The following is a 23,194-nucleotide window of genomic DNA, read 5'->3' as shown; positions in this document are numbered from 1 at the left end:
TATGCTCTATTTAGAAATGTTCCTTAGCTTTGATTGTATATCTCACAATTTTGTAATTTATCATTGTTTATTAGACACTGAAAGCTGTGTGGCTTTGTTAATATTCTGTCTTAGAATGCGGTTAGATGTGCCCTTTTTTTTGTTGAGCACCTGCCCCTTTAGTGGCCTCTGCACGGCCCTGATAACTTCCCTTACATTTGTGAACGGTAAGAGCGAAAGGATTTCTTTCCATTAGCCCCTTTGCAGTTTATTTGAATTGAATTTGCTTCATAAGGGACAGTGCAAATTAATCAACAGGAGTACATTTAAACAATAATGCAAAATGCCAGATTTAGCCACAAAGGCAAATTTTTATCTGCAGTCCCTGGTAGGTTAATGATAAGAAAAAATAAAATAAAATAAACAATTGATACACACACAGATGAGCACACATACCATTTACAACAAACTACAAGAAATCACTGTTTTACAACATGGGAATTATAAAAAGTGAGCCATAAAAGCAAACACTTGAAACATTACTTAACTCAAAGATGTTAATTTAAAATATGACTGCAGATGTATCTATTTAAAAGCCACTGTTTAAATGATTTTCTGAATTAAGGTTTTTTAATTCTAATGGTAATATACAAGAGTGTGACGCTCAGACTAATGTTTTAAAATCCCCCCTTCCAGCCGCTTTTGTGGTTATATTTCAGTGCTGGGGCCGCTTCATGAATCACAAATGCTAATATAATATCTCAATAGGCAATCATGTTTACCCAAATCAGAACATATTTACTTAACATTTTACAATGATTATATGAGTTTTTTTTTTTTTTTTTTATCTAGAGTTTTCAAATTCTGCTTACAAAGTCTTTCTGTTGGGTGTAATGTGGTCCTGCCAGCCCAGGACCAGCTCATCCCAGGCAGGCAGTTTATTGTTTGATGAATTATTGTCATTAAACAATAAACCTATTGTTTGACGAACTGGTCCCAGGCTGGTCACATTCTGAGAAAGAATTGCAGCATTTAAGTATAATTTTAAATCTTCCACTGTCAGATTATTTCTAATGTGTCTAAAGTTACATGACTTGAATGTAATTTTATTTCTTTTTCTATGTGACTTTTAATTGAAAGTGGTGAATATATTATAATGCCTAAATATTTGTACTCCCATCCTGGTGTTCATTTTTGACAAGCAACTGTAATGATTGGATCCGGCTCTCTCACTTTGAAAAGAACGTGCAGACTGTTTTATCAACATTAAGATGAAAACTTTCATTTTTTAGCCACTGACAAATTGGCACCATTGCTGATGACAACTTCTTTGCAGCCAATACTTTAGTTTTTTGCATGTAAATGAAGCACAGCATCATCTGTGTGTAACTAACATGTGACATCTGTCATTTATCTACAACAAGGGACCTAAGACTGAGCCTTGGGCTGTGCCTGTGTCATCATGAGCTGATGGTTTGACTAATCCATTAAAATATAGCCTTGACAGAATGTTCCACATAGTTTTTTGGTATTTCGTCCTCCCAGAATACCCAAAACAGAAAAACTGAATGTGCAAAAACATAAACTAGAACTGAAAGCAGTTCCAAACCTCACCCTGGAAATCTTCCCCTTGCCTTGTCCTGCCACTCTCCATTCACTGTTTCTCTTAGTATGTGGAAAAAGTTGGAAGTTGTCAGGACAGGGTTTAGTCTAGACATTAAATACCATAAATTGTTTATCATGTAAATAAATTCAATACTTTTTCAATATAAAAATTTAAATCTTGATTTTATAAACTTTTTGTGTTTTAGCTTAGTTAGAATTACCAAGATTACTTCAATGTGCTAAATGCCAGACAATTTAGTGAGAGCATTTTTTAGAGATTTTTTGTGAATTTCTTCAAATTTAAAAGTTTATATAAATTTGACCAGTATCAAAGATAACAGTCTTTTAAGCTGTATGACTGTATGACGAGTTTCTCACAATAGTTTGCTGGAGTTCATTGTTATCAGTTTGGAAGACCAATCTGTTCCCAAGCTTTTACTTCCTGGCTGATGTATTTAGATGTTACTTCAGTATTTCTACGTTTTTTCCACATATATGAAGTGCACCAGCTCCTCTCCTGATTCTCATTAACTCATTGCATGTTTTAAGGTGTGTGTTTATAGAGTTGCACATTTGTTAGACATGAAAAAGACCACAAAGGTGTACTTTATCAAATATAGGGAGCCAGGCTGAACAAAAATGCCAGGGCTGATTTTGTGTCCCAGTCTGCCCGTGGGGCAACACAGACGTAGCAACTGAAAATGTAAGCCAGAAAAAAAAGTCTCAGTACTAAGTACCAGTACATATCAAAAAAATTTAAAGTTTAAAAGTGCAATATTTCTTGCCAGTCATCTCAGAAGATGAAACATTCATTTTTAAAGATTCATTACACATAGAGTAAAATCGATGTTAGGATGTTTTTGCATTTTTCATGATTATCGTTTACAGGTAGCTCGGTGAAAACCATCCCCTTGTTCTACGCTTTGCTTCGTACGGAGGGCCGGGACCCTTGGCTATTGAGAAGCGATTGCTTCCTGGAAGTGTGGGGTCTGTAGACGTTTTAAATGTTACCCAATTGCTAATGTTTGTCATTAATAATGTGCCAGTTTGATGCAATGAAGCTTCCTGTAAACATCCAACCTCCACTACGAAGAGAGAAGTGTCGAGCCGAACGAGATTACCAACACAGACTGAATGGCTTTGTCTGTCAAGTCCAAGTCAAGTGAGAAGGGTGTGAACTAACGGTTTAATGGAAACCATTAGCTTCCATTAATGACCTTTTTCACTGTACTCTTTCTGAGATATAAAATTTGGGGGTTTTATTATTTGTAAGCCATATTCATCAAAATTACAAGAAACAAAGGCTTCAAATATATCACTATGTGTGATGATTCTATATACAATTATGACTTTCACATTCTTGGATGACTGGTAAGAAATATTGCAACATTCTTTTTGTTTTTAGATGTACCACCAATTGCTGGTACTCCATGCCAGTGGATACCATCCCTCCTAAAGTACTGGCATACTGTAATAAAAGACTGCAGAGTAGTAGTACTTAAGCACACAACACAAAAACAAGTAATCTCAGAACCAAGGAATGAACTAGTTACGAAAAGCAAAGACTAAAATAAATAACATAAAAAGAAGCAAAACATAACACCAAAATCCCAAAGATTATAACACTTCACTCCGACTCCACACACAGTTGTAAAAAGAAACTGTTGAGCAGGAAGTTTGCATCTGTTTACAAGCCGATTTGTGTATCAGAGGACTTTCAATCCCCGCTGGGTATTTATAGATGGCAGACAACAGTTATGTCGTTGACAGCCTTAAGAAAAAAGGTCCTTCAAAAGACTCAAGGACAGAAGGAATAAAGACCCCGACTCTCTAAAAATACCCTCTGAGACTCTTCTACAACAAAATAGAAGATTATAGTTAAGTGGAACCAAAGAGCCATCTTCAGGTTTCATTCTGACAACCCGCTCTGTTAAAATAGATGTCGAGAGTGGCAACATAACTTAGTTCCCAGCCTGGCAGAGCTGCCAAGCCCTACCCTCCAGCAAGCTATTTTTAGCGCTTGAAAACTGGCAAATCCTTGCATATGAACATTGCCATTGCTAGCCATTTGGGCACCCTGAGCACAGATGCTCCCCTCCCCTCCCGACTCACCACCACCCTCACTGCTCCCTGGAAATTTACAATAATTCTGAATTTAAAATTGAATTTCCCTTTATTTGGTGGTGGAAAATTAAGGATAACACAAATTTTTAAGTAATATAAAATGAAGAAGCAGAACACGATGACTTAAATGTTACGATACAGAATTAGGACTCATCCTATAAAGTGCTCTTATTTTCCCCTCATGTATTTTTATTTCCCAAAACGTCTGTCTTTACAAAGTACAATGACCGATATAATCATGACAAATGTTTTCCAGAGGAAGATTCATTAGGAGAAACAATTTTTTTTCTGAGCTGCTTTCCAAACAAATGGAATTGCAAATCACTGACCTGCAACAATTAGTTCCTTACAGTTAGTTTTATATGTTTTATATCATTATCAAAGATAATGATATAAAATCAACAACACTGTTGCTCCAGGACAGTCTCATGAGGAGGTTGCCCATAATTTCCTTCATTTTATGTAAAATCTTTCTTTAGCCTTCTTTGCATCATCTCTAGTGGTTTCTTGGAACAGAATAAGGCTTCTCTATAACAAAAGTCAAAACAGGATTGTTAAGTTATGAGTTACTCGTTGTAACTAACAAAAATGAAATGAGTATTCACTGTCAAACTGTGGTACGAAACATTATCTGTGATGGAGCTGGGAGACAGACGGAGGCTGCAGGTGAGCTTTAAAGACATGAAGAAACACAATACTGCCATTTGTCTATTGGACCGGCCCATCATTAGAAGACCATCAGAGATTCAAAGGTCAATGATACTTTGTAACCAATCATAAGTGGTGATAGGATGCTGACTAAATTCGCCCACCTACCACCAAAAAATAAAAGCATGAATATCATTAAAATAAATATTTCACTTTCTGAAACAAAATATTGCACTTTTACCCAATATTTGAATTATGCAAGAATTAGAATAAAAAAAATTGAAAATAAATTCTTTAATTCTCTGCCGTTTTGAATTTGTCTGCCTCTCTAACTATTTCATCATGGCACACTGTTCCTCTGAATTATGTCTTGCAGAACCCGTTTCTGATTTTTAAAGATTTTCACTGTAATAAGGATGTCCAGTTTCCTGGCTATCGCAGGACAACCTGTTTTTGTTTGATTTTTTGACTGAATGAATGATGGAACTGATTAATCTTCAAAATGCTATTATTTTAAACATACATCTTTTAGTTTTAGGAAACAGATTCTGTTGCCTCACTTTTACTTGGGCACTAATAATGACATGTTTTTGTGCCTCCAGCCACAAGGATGTGGACGTAAATAAGATAACAAAATGGAGGACCAAACACAGAAGGCTTTATTTTCTTACATTACTCACCACTCTGAGCCGATTGAATAACTCCAAATATTTTGCAGCTTCTGGTTTTCACAGGCACAGGGCCTCTTCCTCTGAAAGCATCCAGGTGTTTTCTCAATCTGCAGTGGAGACCGACAACATTTATTCCTCATTGGCTGAGGGCTCCGGGGCCTTCTAACTCCCTGAAGCGTTACATGACAGACTTCCAACCCTTCAGCTGGGGAAGTAATCTGCTGGCTCTTTCTGGATGAGTATGGTGAGGCAGAGAATCACTACTACAGGAGGCGACTCCTGATTCCTGCATAATATCCCTTGGTGACTGACTCTGTATGTTAAAAGGGCAGTTATATGTATTTTCCAGGAACATATTGACATTTTATAGCACAATAAAATAACTATGTTGCCTCTAGTTGTTACAATAGCCTATATAAAAATAAAAAGCTTGGATATATGAAATACAACTTAAAAGGAATCTCGGAAGCTGCAGCTCGGAGGACGAACTTTGTCTTGAAGATGGCGTTGGGTCCACCCAGGAGTGGTGGATGTGAATGTGACATTCAGCTGTGATTGATGTTAAACCCCGAGGGCCTGTTCTCACAGGATTCCAAATGGAGAACGCTCAATTGTGTAAAAAATGAATGTTTCATACCATCCCGCAAATGAACTTTGAGGGGGTGGCGGGTTTTTGTCTGTTAAATAGCACGGCACAGTAATGAAGTTCAATCATGATGTGTTTTTTTCTTTTTGGTTTTATTGTATAAATATCCTCAGCAGTCCGGCTGAACTGACCTGTCCCCTTGCACACATTTACTGGTAGAACCCTTCCATTGTCCAATCACCGCTGACAACAGCCACCAGGTCCCTGTGACTTTGCAAGGATAAACGGGTTTAGATGACAGTCGGTTGGATGATTAATCAATAACTCCCACCATTCATTTCATTCTCATACTGCAGGTTCAGTGATGATTCCTAGAGCTTCTAGGAGGTCAAAGGGCTCCTCCGCTGATGAACCAGGATCCAGATTTTGTCCATTAGAGAGACGCTGTGCCTGCTGACTTGGGTTAAAATCCTACTATTGTCTCTCAGTTGTCTCAGTCGGAGAGATAAAAAAAACAGAAAACATTAAAAATTAAACATTCACCACCAGAAAAGAAAAGCCTCTTTGAAATGTTTTAAGAATAAAGAAGTGTAGGGAAACGCTTACTGTGTTGAATTTATTGTCTCAGGCTAAAATATACATGATGTTATAACTTTAAAATATCTGGAAAACAACAAGTAAATTCTGTTTTTGTGGACAAAACACCCAGAATCTTTTTTTTTTATTTTACAAAAGTAAGATCAACAAGTTTGTCATAAGAGAGACGACAACCCGGCATCAGAGTGACTTTACTTCACGCCTGTCAGTTTAATAAGCCATTCAGTATGATTCGTAAATAAACACAGACAGCACAAAGGAAACGACAGAGTCCTTTATGTAGACTTAAACCAGCTGCAGTCCCCTGACGTGTGAAGTAGGTTGCTCTGTTGCCATGGGAGCAGTGACCCTCAAGCCAGGTGAACTTTCTTCTACTGGAACTCATTAGTGGGACTGCTGACAGGTTTGTGGCCAGGAAGCAGTGGAACAGGAGATGTGGCCTCGATTAAAGCGGGGTTCAAGATGATCGGAAGAGGCATGGATGGGATGCCCACCTGCAGAGGGGAAGCTAACGGCTGCAGGATGAGGGGGGGCTGACTTGGAGATAATGGAGAGCGGGCGGGAGATGTGCTCGACGGAGCCAGCGGTAGAGATTTTGCAGCGGGTGCTGGAGACGAGAGATCTGGTCCTACGAGGCAAAACAGACGTATTATACTCTGAGTACAGTTGTGTTTTTGACAATTATTTTAAATCTTTGTCACAAAACGTGACAAACCTCCTATGGTTGGGATTTCTAATGAGTTCATTTTGATCATCTACATAGATTTTAAGGTGTTAAAAATGTTAACGCAGGACAAAGTGTGATGAGATTAGAGTGGGCAACCTGTTCGGCTAAAGTGAACTGGATTTCTAAAGCTTTTTTGGTAACACTTTATTTGACGGGGTGTAAATAAGACTGACATGAACATGAAAGAGTCTTTATGAATGTTTATGACTTTTATCATAAAGCGTCGTTCTGAAAATAATGACACTTTTAATGCAAAGTTGCTCTAAAAATTCCATTAAAAGTGTCATTGTTGACAAAATCATACAAAGTTGGCACTTTAAATGGACTTTTAATGCAACTTTTAAAACAACTTTGCATTAAAAATGTCATTAACGAATGACACTTCATAACAGTGAAACATTCATAAAGACTCCTTTGTGTTCATTACAGATGGTATGTCGTGATTAACAGATTAAAAACAATAAATATCTTTGTCATTGAGCTCATATGTCTATTTGTTCAAAAATTTGGCAGCAAAGAGTTTTTGAATAAGATATGTCTTTTGTCAACATATATTTTTTAATAAAATGTAATTAAATACAATTAATTTATTGCACACCATGCAACTAACTTAATTTAACATTTTTACTCGAGTCGTGTCACTGGTGCTTACCGTTGGCACTAGCTAACTGAGGGTCTTGAGTTGGTTCTTGACTGACAGACAGTGGAGCCTCTGCTGGCGTCAGGACTGAGGAGGAAGGCTGGGCGAGAGAGGGAGACTCCTGAGGGGATGAAGGGCGTTCAGCTGTGGATGCTGACTGCACTGGCTCAGCTTGAGGACCGGGAGTCGGCTCTAAAATAACAAAAATTAAAGATAAAACAAGAGCTTTATCCCAACATCACGTCAAATCATTTGCTTAACAGTAGCAGCCAGTTGGGATGGGCAATATGGATTTTTTTGCTTCATTTAATAAAGAATGTCACATGGAGATAAAATATGTTCTTTGATGGTCAGTCAATGGACCAAATCCTACTGGCTGTACTCTGGAAGCGACATTAAATTTAGTTTTGTCAAAGGATGGATCGTTCCTGTGATGATCATTCTTCCTGATAATGAAGTGCTCAGAAGTGAATACCTGCTACGACTGTCTGTTTGAATAGCTCTTCCCGCAGGTTTGGAAGAAAGCACACAATACGTTCCCATGTTATTTCCCACAGGTCCGAGTATCCTGTCCTAGAGTCAGAGCTGCGGAAAATCCCTGCAGTGTCCATAACCAGCAACATGTTCTTTAGAGATTCAGGAATCGCCTCCAGCTGCATAGAAACACAAATAAACGAGTGCATAAAAATACAACTGTGGTACTCAGCCACTGAGTACTACGTCATCAAAAATGCAATGCATTCTTTTTTAGGTGAGACTAATTAACTGTATACGAGAAAAAAAGAGTGCGTGTGGTAATTACTATCCTCACCAGTAAGTCACTGGATCCTGCATGCATATACTTGTCCATGAAATCCAGAATGGTAAGCCAGAGGGCAGCAAAGGTGGGCAGGGAAAGCAGGGGAGAGAGGTGCTGCAGGAAGACCTGGAAAAGCACAAACACGCTGGAACTTAACACACACACAGACCACAGGACCATAATTCAATACCCTCAAAAATTTCTTAACATACAGAAAAACTTCCATAAAAAAAAGAAAAAAAAAAAAGTATAAAATCTTATATTTTTAGGCCCATGCAGTAAAGCACTGCCAGGGCTTATTGTAATAATAGTGTTTTTTTTTCTCTCTCCCACAAATGAAGTGGCTTTTGGGAAGCATTAATATATATATGAAAACTCAACAAACTTGGTGGACGCATCAGGCCTGTGTAAAATTTACATATTTTAAAGTTGTTGCAAATATCTCAACAAAGTGCCACCTTTGTCATAGAGGCATGAAAATTGGTACAGTACACTTGTACAATTGCTTGTCCTAGGCAAAGCTGTCAGTTAGCCTATGTACAGCCCATATCAGAAAATATGAAAATAAATAAATAAATAAATAAAATTCAGCAACCCCACAAATTTATCTCCTTTCAAGGTGTGTCAGAATTTCATACAATCTCCTAAAGTTAAGATTTTACAGTAAAGTAAAGTTGTTTTAGTGGAATCAACTCCCATAATCCCCGATACTGCAGATTTGTTGCAAAACGTGCTGCTACATTCTGCCTTTAATTGCACTTCTTGTATCAATCCTTAACTCAAATGTTGTGCTGTCCAACAAAGAAAGGGAGGTGAATCAGTCCAGCTCCACTGTACCCAGGGCTTCCCCCAGTGTATGATAAGCCTGGCGGGCCACCAGGCTTTCCTTGTGCCCCTACCAGGCTAAGCATTGCTTATTTATTTAAGTCTTTTTAAAATGTTTGCATTTTTTAAGACTTTATAGTTGGTGTTCAGTTATTAATCTTCCAATAACACATAATTATCAAGTGATATTTTCAAATTTCCTGTCAACTTTAAACATCTTAACATTTTTTTAACTCAAAAACATGACGGGCCGCTGGATGAATGACTGACCTAATACCCAAACACTGGGCTTACCAAGTTTTCTGAGGGAAACCAAGATAAAAAATGGGGGAAAAAAAACAAACAAAAAAAATATGGCTGCTAACAGAGAGCGCTGAGGGAAGTGTAACATCAAACCTTTGACAGCAGCGTGCAGGCTCTCATTCTGGTCTCCTCCATACCGCCCACATCGGCCGGACTGATGTTGTCCAGTAGCTTCGTCAGCAGAGGGAAAAGCACCTGCAAACACACACATCAATTCAACTCTTACATTTTAGTTATGATGCAACACTGCTGCCCGTTATAAGAAATGCGCAGTGCTTTTAACCTTGTTGAAGCAGGACTCCCACTCAGCTGCATCAAGAGTCTGCAGGTCATGGACAAGCAGCGCTCTCTGGAGGTAAGTGAGGGCCTGCATGCGGACCTGCCGCCTGGCGTCGCAGCACAGCCAAGCGATGCCTGGAGAACGCGACCAAAGACACGTACAAGAGGCGAGTATCTTAATACAACAAAAGCTCAGGATGTGTCACTCAAATGACTGCTGGTTTGTTTTAAACCAACAAGTCATCCCCTTCATGACTTTAATATGTTCATTTTAATAAATCCCTCAGTCTGTGATCCCTCAGCAGGTGAGTATGTGATTGCAGATGTGTTAGGAAAAAAACTATCTGCTGAAACCAGGCTGGAACGACCGTCTGTGTGTCCCATTTAAAGCATCAAGCTAGACAAACCTTCTCCTGAATGAGTTTTTTAGGAGAAGTATAGAAAATATATTGAGGGTTTTTAAACTGCTCCTATGCATCAATCAAATAGCTCTAATTTCTGTTAAAAATAAGGAAAACTGAAAGTCTATTTATGTCCAACTTCAGGATGACGTAATGATCACCTTGCAGCAGTGGGCACCAGCAGCTGGTCCACAACGTTTGAGAGTCAGCTTCTATCTTTTTGCCAGAAGCCTCTAGGTGGCGCTGTTCCTCTGCCCAGGAGCTGTAGATGCTGGCTGCACGTGTATGAAGGGTGTGCATCAGGTCCAACAGCTGCGTGGGCACAAACAGTAGAATAAACAATCACATCATACATAGTTTTCCTGCATCAGGAACTTCACAAAGTAATCTCAACAAATATTTATTCTGCGCTGAGGAATATTCCGATTCAATTGGAAAAGTAACGACTGTCAAACTGTTGTTAAAGGACCGCTCCCTGGTGGTCCGGATACCACAGTTTGAGAACGACTGGGTTAGATGTTAGGCATTATTATCCTCCATTATCATATAAAGTGCCTGACAAGTCCCTTTAGTGGAGAGAGAATGATAAACTCTAGGGCAGGGGTCCTCGGGGGCTGGTGTCCTCCCAGTTTTAGATGAACTGTGGAGAACTTGACTGCCCTGAGGAAGCAGTTCAGCCATTTGATTCACAGGGTTGAACCAGGGACACTTCTAAAAGCTGCAGGACACTGGCCCTCAAGGACTGGACAGGGTTTACAGAAACCAGGTGTGCCGAACATCAAGGATGTGAGGCTCACAGTAAATGTAGAACGATGAAAAGGGCTATTGTACTTACATCTTGACTAACCTGTAATGACACGGTGTGATAGCTGGCTGGAACACCCTCGTCCTCCTCATCGTCACTGTGAGAACGGGACGGACGTTGACTTGACACTCGACTTCCACCTCGTCTTGTGCTGCCTCCGATGTCTCGCTCCCCCCCCACTGGCTTCTTCCTCATCCGGGACTTGGACTCGTATTTGTGGTTCTTCTTTTTGTCATGGTTCCGATAACCTCGAGAAGAGATTCACCAGGAAAAGCATAAATACAACATATTCTGGATCACAGTAGACTAAGAACTGACTGTTATTTAGTTTTCTGTTGATTTGCAAAGTCACAAGATGATTAATAAATGTAGTTCTATAATAATGATACCAGGGTGTTTCATTTTTCCATATTCACTCTATCCTGGACCAACAGAGAAGCCAGTTTAAAGTCTGTGAACCAAAGCAGCAAAATAATATTTAAATTTGTCTTCGCAAATTAAACTAACAGCCAGCAGAATTATACTGAAAAGTGGTTTGTCATCATTTCCAGGGTTTCCCCAGTTCATGATAAGCCTGGCGGGCCACCAGGCTTTACTTGTGCCCCCACCAGGCTAAGCATTGCTTATTTAGTTAAGTCTTTTTAAAATGTTTGCATTTTTTAAGACTTTCAGGTATTAATCTTCCAATCTTTTGATAATACATAATTATCAAGTGATTATTTTCAAGTTTCATGTCAACTTTAAAAAAATTTCAACTCAAAAACACAACAGGCTGCTGGATGAATGACTGACCAAGAGCCCAACCACCAGGCTTAGCAGGTTTTCTGGTGGGAAACCTTGATTTCTGTATGCATTTTGGGAGATATGCTGGTTGAGAATTCATGCCTTCAAGAGTCTACACACTGTCAGACAGCAAAGACCATCACATAAAGGCCTTTGAGACTAATACATTGTTATTTATTCGTTCTTAAACCCCAGAGAGAAACACAACAATGTTAGAGAAAGTTCCAAGCGTATTCTCACCTCCATTGAGGCTGGCCTCCACAAACACACGGATGGTCCGGACACACAGCTCAAAGTTGTCAGGGGTGACGTGGGCGGCGTCACGGACAATAAAAGAAAGTGTTTCCACACACTTGATGAGAGACTTGGTGTCATGCTGGCCGAGGTCCTGACCCAAAGTCAGGCTGTACTGGTTGACCAAAGGGTGATTCAGCTGAGCTTTGGAGTTTACTGGGGTGGGCTTACTTGTCTCCAAATCAACTTTTCCAACCTAGTGAGTGGGGAATAAAAAATATTAAAATTATATTAAAAAAATAAAATATTAAAATGCAACTGAGTTTAGCGGGTCCTCCAGTAAGAAATTCTCTTCTGTTATTTTACATTATAGTCTTTAGCAGAAAATTGGATATTTAGGAAATGCCTTAAATCAGAGGTCCCCAAACTTTTTCCTGCGAGGGCCACATGACTGTTCCCTTTTCTGGTCGGGGGCCGGTCTTAGTTTTTCGAGAAAGAAACCTTAGAAAAGTTTTGTTGACGGGGGGGTGGAGGGAGAGTGAAACTGTGGACTGGGGGGATTGGATTACTGCCGACGACATATTCGCGTTTGTAGATAGATTTTTACCCAGAATGCAAATGGAAAAAACTGTGAGCGAAACGGTGACTGGTACTGACTAATATATATTCCATTGAGGAAACTAAGTTTCATATCTGCTCAAGAGCCCCCCTGGTGGTTGAAGAAAAATCCACATATATATGAAAAAAAAAACACTGAATGCTCTCTGGTATTGTTCAGGGGGCCGGACCAAATGAGGAGGTGGGCCGGATCCGGTATTGTTCAGGAGGCCGGACCAAATGAGGAGGCGGGCCGAATCCGGCCCGCGGGCCGTAGTTTGGGGACCCCTGCCTTAAATTTTACAACTGAAAAAATATTATTTGCCTTTCAGTTTTACTTTTACGTTAAATTGTTTACATTCCTTACTGACGATAAAGTATTAGAAAAACATAGATCCTGAAGAATTGTAGCCACTGACTTGCGATGTTAAATCATTCAACAATGTATATCTGTGAGAGCCAGGGCCGGCCCAAGGCAAATCAAACTAATGCCTGTTTTCCGCTGGCTCTGACGGACCCTGCTTCACTCCATTCGGCCTGCATTACCAACATTTTCAGTAGCATTTTTTCCAGGCCACTCCCTGCCACGGTTGACGCAAGCTTAGCTCCTGTTCACCGATTGGCCGTGAGCGTGGTCAGAAGTATGAGCAAAGACAGAAGAAGAACAAACGGTGCAAAATTTCAAACTCGCTGCAACACAAAAGTGATGGAGTTATCTGAAACTACAAGCAAGCGGTGGACAATGAGATGCCGGCTTTCCTGTGCATCAAACTTCAATATTCAGAGGCAGCTCGGTATTGAACCTGTCGCTTCAATGTCTTTTTTTGTCGACGTCGTGGAAAGAATGGAATGTGTATAATTGTAGCTCAGAAAAATGATCCATAGATACTTTCAGAGCCACACAATTCATTAGGCCATGGTGAAATCAAGGCCATCAAGGCTATCAATGTCTGGACCACCGGACATAACAGACATCAGATCATTACCGTAACATGGAGCTCTTTGTTAAACATTACCTGTCCGTTTTTAAGTGTGAGGACTTACCACAAGCCATCCACTGCTGGACACGTCCACATCAGTAGTGGAGCGAGGTATCCTGGTCTTACTGTGGTCTGTGTACACCTCTGAGTCAGACGTGTACCCACGGTCTAAACTGACTTCATTGGAATGATGAGACGACAGCTCACTGTCCGACTGTGCACCTGCAGGCACCAGAAAAACCAATGCTATTTTAGAAGAGGCATTTTATGTTTGTGTTTTAAACAGCACAGTTTGAACAACGCGAGCATCAGAGAAACCTAATGTTTATGCGATACACTGAAAGTAAATAATTTCAAACCTACAGGTGTTGCTCATTAAAATTAGAACAGGAAAAAAAAGGTTCATTTATGTCAGTAATTCCATTCAAAAAGTGAAACATTCATTCATTATTTACACACAGGCTGATATATTTCTTTTTTTTTTTATTTTGATAATTAGAACTGACAACTAATGAAAACCCTAAATTCAGTATCTCAGAATATTAGAATATTTTGAAAAGGTTGAATATTGAAGGCACTTGGTGTCACACTCTAATCGGCCAATTAATTCAAACACACCTGCAAAGGCTTTTAAATTGTCTCTCAGTCCAGTTCTGTAGGCTACACAATCATGGGGAAGACTGCTGACCTAACAGTTGCGCAAAAGATGACCTTTGACACATTACACAAGTAAAGCAAGACTTAAAATAAACTTCACTTGGTAAATTATCTCCTTGTAATTGGTCCTCTGTCTTTTTAAAACCTCCTGATCGTTCTGAAACTCCGCCTTCAGGAAGTCATAACAGCATGGCTTCTCTTTTACAACACTTAGTCCAACGTCATACTGAGAAGTATTTCTTATTAATGAGCTCAGCATTAATAAGATGTGCAGTTCCTCTATGTTTTTGCTAATTGCTGCAGGCTAGTCTAAAGGAGCCGAGTGGGGGAGTTGCAGGGACGGCTGCTCTGTGAGGTGGAAGCTCAGAAGCTTGGAAAGTGCAGCGGTGGAGCTGCGCCTTGAAGGCGGTTCTGGGTCCCGGCGAGCGTTACGCGCAGCTGAACGGTTTCCATGGAGGATTAAAGGATTTCTCAAACATCCAAGAAAGAATCAAGGCAACCCTCCAGGTGGGTTTTTGATGAAGGAATATCTTAACATGATGGAAAGCTCAAAAAAGTTGATTATACATAATACTGCCCCTTCAAAAATATAACATGAATGTAAGAAATGTAACTTTAGGGAAATATTGAACCTGTTTCATTGTCAGCAGAGGAAGAGGTAAGTTGGAAGGAGGCACGAGGTTTAACTCCGGCTCCAATGCACTCCAGCAGGGAGAAGAGCGTGTACCAGTCGTCTGTACAGTGGATGTTGGCTGCATTCGTCTTTAGCAGCTCATGAAGGCCATAAGCAATTTCCCTAGTGATCCGGGACAAGACATGCGGCTTCATCATGAGCAGGAGGCGTAGAGAGAGAAGGACCTGTGGATGAACAGGAAGCGCGATAATGCAGTGAAACCTTTAAACATATTAGAAATGATTTCCATTTTGCACTTAACACAAGCACAAAAATAATATATTGGAATATAAATGGGCAGAATGAGCTGAGAATGTTGCAGTTCTGATGTGGAGACTTGTTTCACATCACAATGAGGACTGCTGAACTGATGAATACATGAGTAACAGCAGCCATTGTGGCACCACTTCCTCATTATGTTTCTAAAAAGTTTGATAATCTGTTTTCAGATTGCTGCAGCACAAACAAGTGTGACAAATTTCAAAGTTTCTTATAATTTAATTCTCATTTTAACAAGCCAGTCTAAAACCTGCATTAAACTAATAACATCAAGGTTGACCTCATGTCCTGATGTCCAATAAAAATGTTCAAATATTTTTCTCATACCACCTCTTATTCTGTCTGGTAGGTTGGTAAATTTATTTATGCAGCACATTTTCAGCAACAAAGAAAATCAAAGTGTTTTACATGAATTGAAAGGAAACGCAAACAAAATAACAAACCAAAGGAAAGAGAAAGAGCAAAAGAAGACAAAGAATCTAATAAGGTTGATCCAAAGTATGTAAACTAGATACTCCTGTTCAGATCAGTATCCTCTGGTCTAATTTCTAGATTCTAAATTTGTTCTAATCCCTGTTCTGGGTTGCTAGATAACTATAAGTAAGTAAGTATCCTCTGGAGTTTCTAAGTATGTTCAAATTTGTAAAAGTAATGAGCTAAATGTTCCTGTTCTGGAAAAGTTTTTCTGGATTCTAAGTTTGTTCCAATTCCTTTGGTCTGCTGGTTTCATTTAGTGAACCAAAGAACATCACAACACAGTGGACCTAATCTTAAAAGATTTCAAATAAGGAGCAATAAATTGAAACTTACAGAAACAAATACAGGAAGCGTTTCTTTAAAGTGACAGACATGGGAAATGTGACAGAACCTGACGTGAGTAAATGACTAGTCAGATCCACCTTTCCTCTGGCCTGTAAATGTTTGCCTTCATCCATGCTGACAGTCGTTGCTCGGTTCTGTACCTGAGAGCTGATCTCCTCTCTGCGCAGCAGGCGGATTGCGAGTCGAAGGAGACCCACCACAGCTCTCTCCACCAGGAAGCAGCTTTCTGTGGCATGAACACACAGGTGATAGAGATGGTCCCGGACGGTCTGCCAGACACACGACACGCGGTCCCTTCAGGCGCAAAAACAAACGTTGATTCAATTAAAACTGATAAACAACACTGACCGTTTAGCAACAGTGGTAATTGTGTTTCTGAGCAACTCGCTCTCTCTCACCTGTTCTCCAGAACAATGCGCAGCAGCATCTCCAAACAGAAGGCGGCATCCTCTTCATCATAAGTCTCTTCATCTGGACTCACAGATATCAGTGCCTAATAAGAGGAAACAGAAATGAGTGGGGTTTTTTTTTTAAATGAGACATTTCTTAAAACTGCCCAACAAAGAGCTCTGGTTAAATCAATGCACAGCAAAAACACCTGACAGAAAACATGAGACATTCAGTCAGAAAGATGAAAAACCTTCATAAGCTCCTGCAGAGACTCCAGCTGGAGAAATTTACTCTCAGTGATCAACTTCTCTGGGTCACATTGCTGCAAGAAAATAAAAGAGACAACAGAACAACATCTGAATGGATGATGAGTTACAGAGAAGCTCTACACATTTTCCATGTGGGAAAATTGTTTGAGATCATTTTTAAAACTGTGTGGCTTAAGTTGACGTATGTGAACAATGGTGCAAACCAGTCTGTTTGCATATCATAAAAATATCTGGACTCATGATATGTGGCATAGATTTCAAATTTGTTGATAAAAAATGAAATGTGATGTCATCATCACGGTGTGTAATTAGTACCTTAATGCAGAGGATGGCAGCTTGCTTGGCTTCCTGATTTTCTGTGGTTGGTCCTCTGAGTCCTGACTGCTCAGCTCCACTTGGTGTCAACCAGTTGATAAAACTTAAGACGGCTGATTCACCACTGTTATGAAATACATAAACACATATATACATATATAAATATACATACATATACACACAAACGCACACATGCAGACAGGTATACGTACATACACATACATAGACACACACATACAGATGAGGATGAGTTTACCGATTTGAAGGCATTTCTTCTCTCTGAAGTGAAATTTTTCCGTTTGGCTCCACAAAGTCCTCCATCTGAGGAATAATTGTCGTGTTTGAGCAAAGAACAGCAGGTGGCAGCAAAGTATGTGAAATACCATCTCAATGTTTCTTTTTTGGTCTTTTTTTCTTTCAGAGTTAAGCTGTACCAAAGGCAGAGCTCAGACGGTACACTGACCTCCACCATGGCCTTTGGCAGGAGCTGGGCTCTGAAGAGCTGCAGCATGGACTCCATGATGTTCTTCCAGCCCTCCCTCAGGATGTTGCCGTGCTTATGAGCCAAATCAAACACGGTCTTGGCTGCAGTTTGGGCTTTGTTGTTGCTACCAAACACAGTAGGTAGGTTTTCCACAGACTGGCAGGAAGAACACGTTCAGATAGAGGAACGGATTTACAATTACATTTACAAAATGTTACAACTTTTGCTTGATGGCTAAAAACTGAAACAATTTATAAAAAGTACCAGAATAAAATAAAAAATTTTATGCCTCAGTTTTTCTCAGTAAGTTGCGTCTTAACGAGGTGCTTTTCTTAGCCTTCGAACTCTGAACTGATTCTGGTGGAACTTGAACACAGTGGTGTGTTCCTGCTCGACAACGATCCCGACCACAGATCAGAAATGAGCTTGGAATATCAATATTCCACAACGCCAAACCCAAATTCTGACCACAGCACATTGAAAAAACTCTGAATACATCACCCAGAGACCATTATGTCAGAAGGTGTGTAATTCTTCTGACATTACACTCATTATTTTTGGCTACAAAAATAATGAGAACACCATGTGATGTCGTCGACAGCGACTCACCTCACTGGCCAGAGTTGTGAACTTGCAGAGGGAAATAATCAAGTTGTCAAACACGTCACTGCAGCCATAGTGAGCAGCGATCATTGCACATTTTCTGAAAGACAGAAACCCAAATTATTATACAGGATGAATCAGCTAACATCCTATACTTTATAGTCAGCTGTTAATCTGAGCTAAAACATGCATTTTCTACCCCACTGAGCTAACTGTAAACAACAACAAGATTTATCAAAGACAAAAACAATAAACTATTCAACTAAGAGTGGAGATCATGTTGCAGAAGAGGAAAGATGAGGCTTAAAGCAATTGCTGAGATCATAAGTTCCAGTTCATCATCGTCCCGTCCGGTGATTCTATATGCTCACGTACCTGAACCCGGTGATGGCCTTCTGGATGATGTTTTCATCAAGGCTCTTGTCAAAGACGTAAGACAGAGCAGCGATGGTGGGACCCCAGGTCATGGTGAACAGGTCGTGGTCGTAGCTGCCTGGCGGCAGGTGGAGGAAAAGCCCCTCAGGAGTGGCACCGCGGTGCAGCAGCACACTCCAAACATAGTTCTCCTTCACTAAACCCGTCTGCTCGTCTGGCATCACAATCTCTTCACTCCTGAGCAGTAAAATGTCGGTGAGGCGATTTCAGAGATTAAGTACAGAAGCAGAAAATAAAAACTGGAAACACAAAAAAGTCTATAGAAAAGAAGTCAATTTAAATTTAAAGTCAAGAAAAGGAATCAAAATTTAGATCTATACAACATCATTCAATGGCAAATTGAACATTTAGGACTTAACTGAAATGATTAGCTGATTAATGCATTTGGACAAAAAAAACAAGCTACCCATACATACTGATTACTGCAACAGTGCAAAATGTATTGTTAGTGGTAAATGAGGCCATGCTAATAAAAACAAAACAAAACTGAAGCCGTCTTTCAAACTTCAACATCAACACAAACGCAGGTAAAACAAAATGTGAGTCCAGTCCTTAAAGGGGCAGCATTATGTGTTTTCCAAGTACATGGTGTGATTTTATAGCATAATAAAGTTACTATGTTACCTTCAGTTACAAAAATGCTTAAAGTATCAGGATTTTATATTGGGCGATGGTGACCACAGTGGTTGGACACCGCAGCCCTGAGGAGGAACTGAGCCTTGAAGGTGCTGCTGGCATTTTGGACTATTGAATAGTTGCCATGGAGATTCAAGGATTTCTCAAACATGAATACGATTTTGTTCCTCCACATACGGAAGTGGCACAAATGGGATTTTTTATTTTATTTTTTTTTTGCGGATGAAAAGATCGGAGTTGGGCTGATCAGACTGCCTTGAAAAAGTTGGATATGGGTCACATATGGGTTAAAAAAGGAAATCAGATTTGGGTCATATTGGCCTGTTGTCTGAATGAAACCGTCAAAAATACAATGGAGAAGGAAAAGTTGAAGACATCAGAATGATTTGTTAAGAAACATTTTGGATTAATAAGGGAGAAGAGCTCTGTTGTTGTATTCTGGTTTCTTACTTGATAGCATTGTAGATGTCCTCCAGCATGTCCTGGTCAAAGTCCTTGTTTCCATTAACACCCTTCAGATTTTTCTTGAATTGCTGTTTGGGAAAACAAGACCAAACAAAGAAGAAAAGTTAACTAATGCTTTAGAACAGTTCAGCTTTATTTCCTGAGACAACCTCAATATGAACAGCAGTGTATGTGTTTCTACAGCCTTGCTCAAAGAAAGAAGCATTCTGGCTCTTGGTTAAATGAACATCAAACCAACATTTAAACAGCCAAGGATGGAAACGTACTCCTGTGTCATTTAATACGTTTAAGTTCAATAGTTAGGAAAACAGGGATTAAACCAAAGAGGTTTGTGTAAATAAACATAACCACCTAGTGACGATTGATGGCCTCAAGCCTTCATTGGCAGGGTATGCGATACCTGGGGGCTGAACAGGGGAAAATACCAGCTACTCTGCAAGGTCACAGAGAAAAACACGGGCAGACAGAGGCAAAGATCGCTAATGGTCCTAAGAATCAAACCATTTCTATCAAATGTTCATAGAAGGAGCACACGACCATAAATACATCCTCAATCAACAACTTTGGCAATATGGGATCATCTGCTAGCTACAAACATCATAAAACAGACCTCATCTGCACCTCATTTGACACAGACCTTCATCAAAGACAGACTTATTTATTTATTGGAATAATGATACTTCCAGCAGAAACTGTGGTGCAGACAGCAAGTGAGGGACTGGGCACAATTTAAGTTAACTCCAATGTGGAGTGTGGAAGACTGTATGTTCTACAAAGGTGCTATATAACAATCCAACACATCCACAGACAAGAGCCTGACACAGTCAAAAAGGGAAAAACCTGCCTGTCATTTGTCAGTGAAAGGAGCCCACCCACAGACCACTCACATGTTCCCTGGAGACTATGTTTAGTCTTCAGCAAATGTCAATCAAAGAGGAAAAAACGGGGGACAGCAGATGTCAGGCCCACCCCCTTCTCCGCTCTGTGTAAGAGCATTTCACCTCAAACAGGGGCCACCATTTGAAGGAACAGTTGGCAATGGGTTTCCTCACCTGCCAACCTGGATTGTGGGCAAATGCTAGCAGATCCAGGAGACTGCTACACCATGAAAACCACTACCATAAAACAATAGGCAGGAACGTGGGGCGAGTTCGCTTCACTGCGACTGTAGAGTCACTTACCTCTACGGTCATGGGGATGTTCTGCTTTCGAACGTTGTGGTTGTGTTGATCAGTGTTCAGCATAATCACAGCATAAGCCAGAGCAAAGCCTGCATCATTGGTCATGAAAGGGGAACCGTTGACTTTCTGAAAATATACATATATACACAGTTGAAAATTACTAATGGTATTTTTACACCATCAGAAAATGATACACAGTTGAGAACAGTTCTTATGTAAACGATAAATCTTGATTCATCAACAACTTGTTTATTGCACAAACAAACATTATTTTTTTGTTGTTGTTCAAATACAACTCCAGAAGCACAATTCCCCATAAAGGCTGATTTAAAATGTGAATAGTAATGTCAAACCAGGAGCTGTTACATAAAATGGATAATTAAGTATTCTGGTCATCTTAATTTATGTCTTTTTTCCCCTCCATCAAGGCACTAGTTAAGATGTGGCACCTTTCGCATTAGTTTTTTTTTTTTTTTTTTAATTCAGGTAACATGATGCAGCAAATAGGAAGCCAAGTAAGACTTACATGCCAGTTGTCTGTAAAAGTTTCCAGCAGCCTCTGAATTACTGGAGCCTCTCCTGGAAGCCTGAAGGCCTCTAAATAGAGCCGCAAGGCCTCGTCAATACGGAGACCCTGGAAGGTGAACGTACTACCAAAAAGCTCTGTGTTAGAGAGAGACCTTATTGATGCATGAAATGACAACAAACACGTATGATAGTTCACAGTACTTCACAAAGCTGTCCAGGAGTTCCATGTTCTTGCGGTCGCTAATGTACTCCCCGATCATCTTTTTGTCCAGACGGGGGTTTTCTCTGAGCCACTGTGCCACCTGCTTGGTGTCCAACGGGTCGCTGAGCAGGCCTTTCTCCTGAAGGAACTGGACTCCTTTCCTAGGCTTCTGGTTAAACTGCTCTGTGCCTGTGATAAGAAGCTAAACACAAGACAGGTCCCACACAGTTTTTATACTAAATCTGGATGTAATGTTAAAAAAAAAAAAGAAAAAAAAAATCCAAATGAATCCAAATCATTTACTTTTTTCTTGGTTCTAATTTCCAACAACTCCAGTGACTCGGGTAAACACGTAGAGAAGCGGGGAGGCTTTTTTGGTGCTTTCTTCTCTGTTGAAGCAAAGAAAACGGATCAACTCCCCAATCAAATTCTCACAAAATGCTTTAAAGAGGAGGTTTTTGTTGGATTTGAACATCACCGGTATCAGTGTCTCCTTGATCCTCCCGACCCAGTTTCATCTTCTCAGCCATTAGGAAACCGCTGGTAGGCGGATGTCCTGACGCGTTCGCCGCTTTAGGAGAATTATTAGGGCTGCCTTTGCCGTTAAGATCTGAAGAAATATTTTGCGTCTCGCGTTATACGAATAATAATTTATACAGATATTTACTTTCCATCAGTAATTGTAATGGCAACGATGGGGCAAACGCAACGTGATACCAGTTGTTAAGTCCGTTCCATTCGAAGTGGATCCTTCTTCGTCTGCCAGTAGTGTGTCTGACTGGTTCTGCTGAGTCGAGTTGTTTACTACCTTGGACTGGCAGTGGCCTTCAATGCTGTCAATCACTGTCAGCAGGGCCTCCAGTGACAGCAGATGAGTGGTGTAGAGTTGACCCGACACAGGAAACGCATTCTGCAAAGGCAACAACAACAAAAACTACAAATGTGAAAAGTGGCCTGAAAGACAAGCCCCTGGTCAGAGACAGCAGGTAGAAAACACACAAATAAAGCAAAAGCAGGTCAGAGTGTAGTGAATTAGCATTTTTATACAATAAAGGGAAAACTTCCACATCAGCTGACAAGTCATTTAAAAATGAGTAATCCTTCAATATTATCTGTTTGATTCTCACACAATGGCTATTATTTAGAAGTAAGCTGGATCATTTATTGGTGTTGACAACCACCAGTAAAATACAAATAAAAGCCCTTTAACAATTTAAAAATATATATATATTGTTCCCCTGGAAATGTTTGACATTAATATTCAAGTCTATCCTATCTAAAGAGCATCTTGTTTTTAAAATTAACTTAACCCTGGAAATGCCATTAAGCATATTGGTAACACTTTATTTGAAGGGGGTTGAATAAGACTGACATGACACTGTCATAAACATGAATAAGCCTTCATGAATAGTTATGACTGTTGTAATTAAAGCGTTATTCGGTAAATTATGACACTTTTAATACAAAGTTGACATTATTCAAAATGTCTTTATGACAACTTGACATTAACCAAGAAATCATTACTGATATAAATTTGTTATAAAAGTATTACTGATTGCACTTTAAAAATTAGGTAACTTTATGTTATTAAAGGTAAAGTTTAAACAGTAATGATTTCCTGGTTATTTACAAATACAAAGTATTTATCTCTATACAGTCAACCTGGAATTCT

At 39.8% G+C, this 23,194-nt stretch overlaps 1 protein-coding gene across 4 annotated transcripts in view; it reads right to left on the bottom strand.

The window, feature by feature from the left end:
• Positions 1–6,212: 6,212 nt before the first annotated feature.
• gbf1 (golgi brefeldin A resistant guanine nucleotide exchange factor 1) overlaps positions 6,213–23,194 on the bottom strand; it is a 55,103-nt gene continuing 38,121 nt past the window's right edge. For 2 of the 4 annotated variants that reach the window (XM_007577614.2, XM_007577616.2), the window contains 26 exons: positions 22,240–22,432; positions 22,001–22,132; positions 21,826–21,911; positions 21,522–21,724; positions 21,319–21,442; positions 20,793–20,918; positions 19,597–19,679; positions 18,451–18,687; positions 18,082–18,175; positions 17,452–17,628; positions 17,245–17,309; positions 16,989–17,112; positions 16,655–16,726; positions 16,413–16,507; positions 16,155–16,308; positions 14,873–15,098; positions 13,648–13,805; positions 12,013–12,262; positions 11,020–11,237; positions 10,346–10,496; positions 9,788–9,918; positions 9,598–9,699; positions 8,389–8,502; positions 8,053–8,230; positions 7,590–7,769; positions 6,213–6,838 (listed from right to left, as the gene is read on the bottom strand). In XM_007577614.2, coding sequence (XP_007577676.1) covers positions 6,582–6,838; positions 7,590–7,769; positions 8,053–8,230; positions 8,389–8,502; positions 9,598–9,699; positions 9,788–9,918; positions 10,346–10,496; positions 11,020–11,237; positions 12,013–12,262; positions 13,648–13,805; positions 14,873–15,098; positions 16,155–16,308; positions 16,413–16,507; positions 16,655–16,726; positions 16,989–17,112; positions 17,245–17,309; positions 17,452–17,628; positions 18,082–18,175; positions 18,451–18,687; positions 19,597–19,679; positions 20,793–20,918; positions 21,319–21,442; positions 21,522–21,724; positions 21,826–21,911; positions 22,001–22,132; positions 22,240–22,432 — 3,930 coding nt within the window. In that variant the 3' untranslated portion in view covers positions 6,213–6,581. The remainder of the gene's footprint in view (positions 6,839–7,589; positions 7,770–8,052; positions 8,231–8,388; positions 8,503–9,597; positions 9,700–9,787; positions 9,919–10,345; positions 10,497–11,019; positions 11,238–12,012; positions 12,263–13,647; positions 13,806–14,872; positions 15,099–16,154; positions 16,309–16,412; positions 16,508–16,654; positions 16,727–16,988; positions 17,113–17,244; positions 17,310–17,451; positions 17,629–18,081; positions 18,176–18,450; positions 18,688–19,596; positions 19,680–20,792; positions 20,919–21,318; positions 21,443–21,521; positions 21,725–21,825; positions 21,912–22,000; positions 22,133–22,239; positions 22,433–23,194) is intronic. The other 2 variants (XM_007577615.2, XM_007577617.2) reach the window with 1 other exon arrangement.

The sequence above is a fragment of the Poecilia formosa genome, unplaced genomic scaffold (genome assembly GCF_000485575.1).
Source record: "Poecilia formosa unplaced genomic scaffold, Poecilia_formosa-5.1.2 Scaffold448, whole genome shotgun sequence".
Lineage (NCBI taxonomy): Eukaryota > Metazoa > Chordata > Actinopteri > Cyprinodontiformes > Poeciliidae > Poecilia > Poecilia formosa.
The sequence above is the reverse complement of the archived record's forward strand: the minus strand, read 5'-3'. Positions and strand labels throughout refer to the sequence as shown.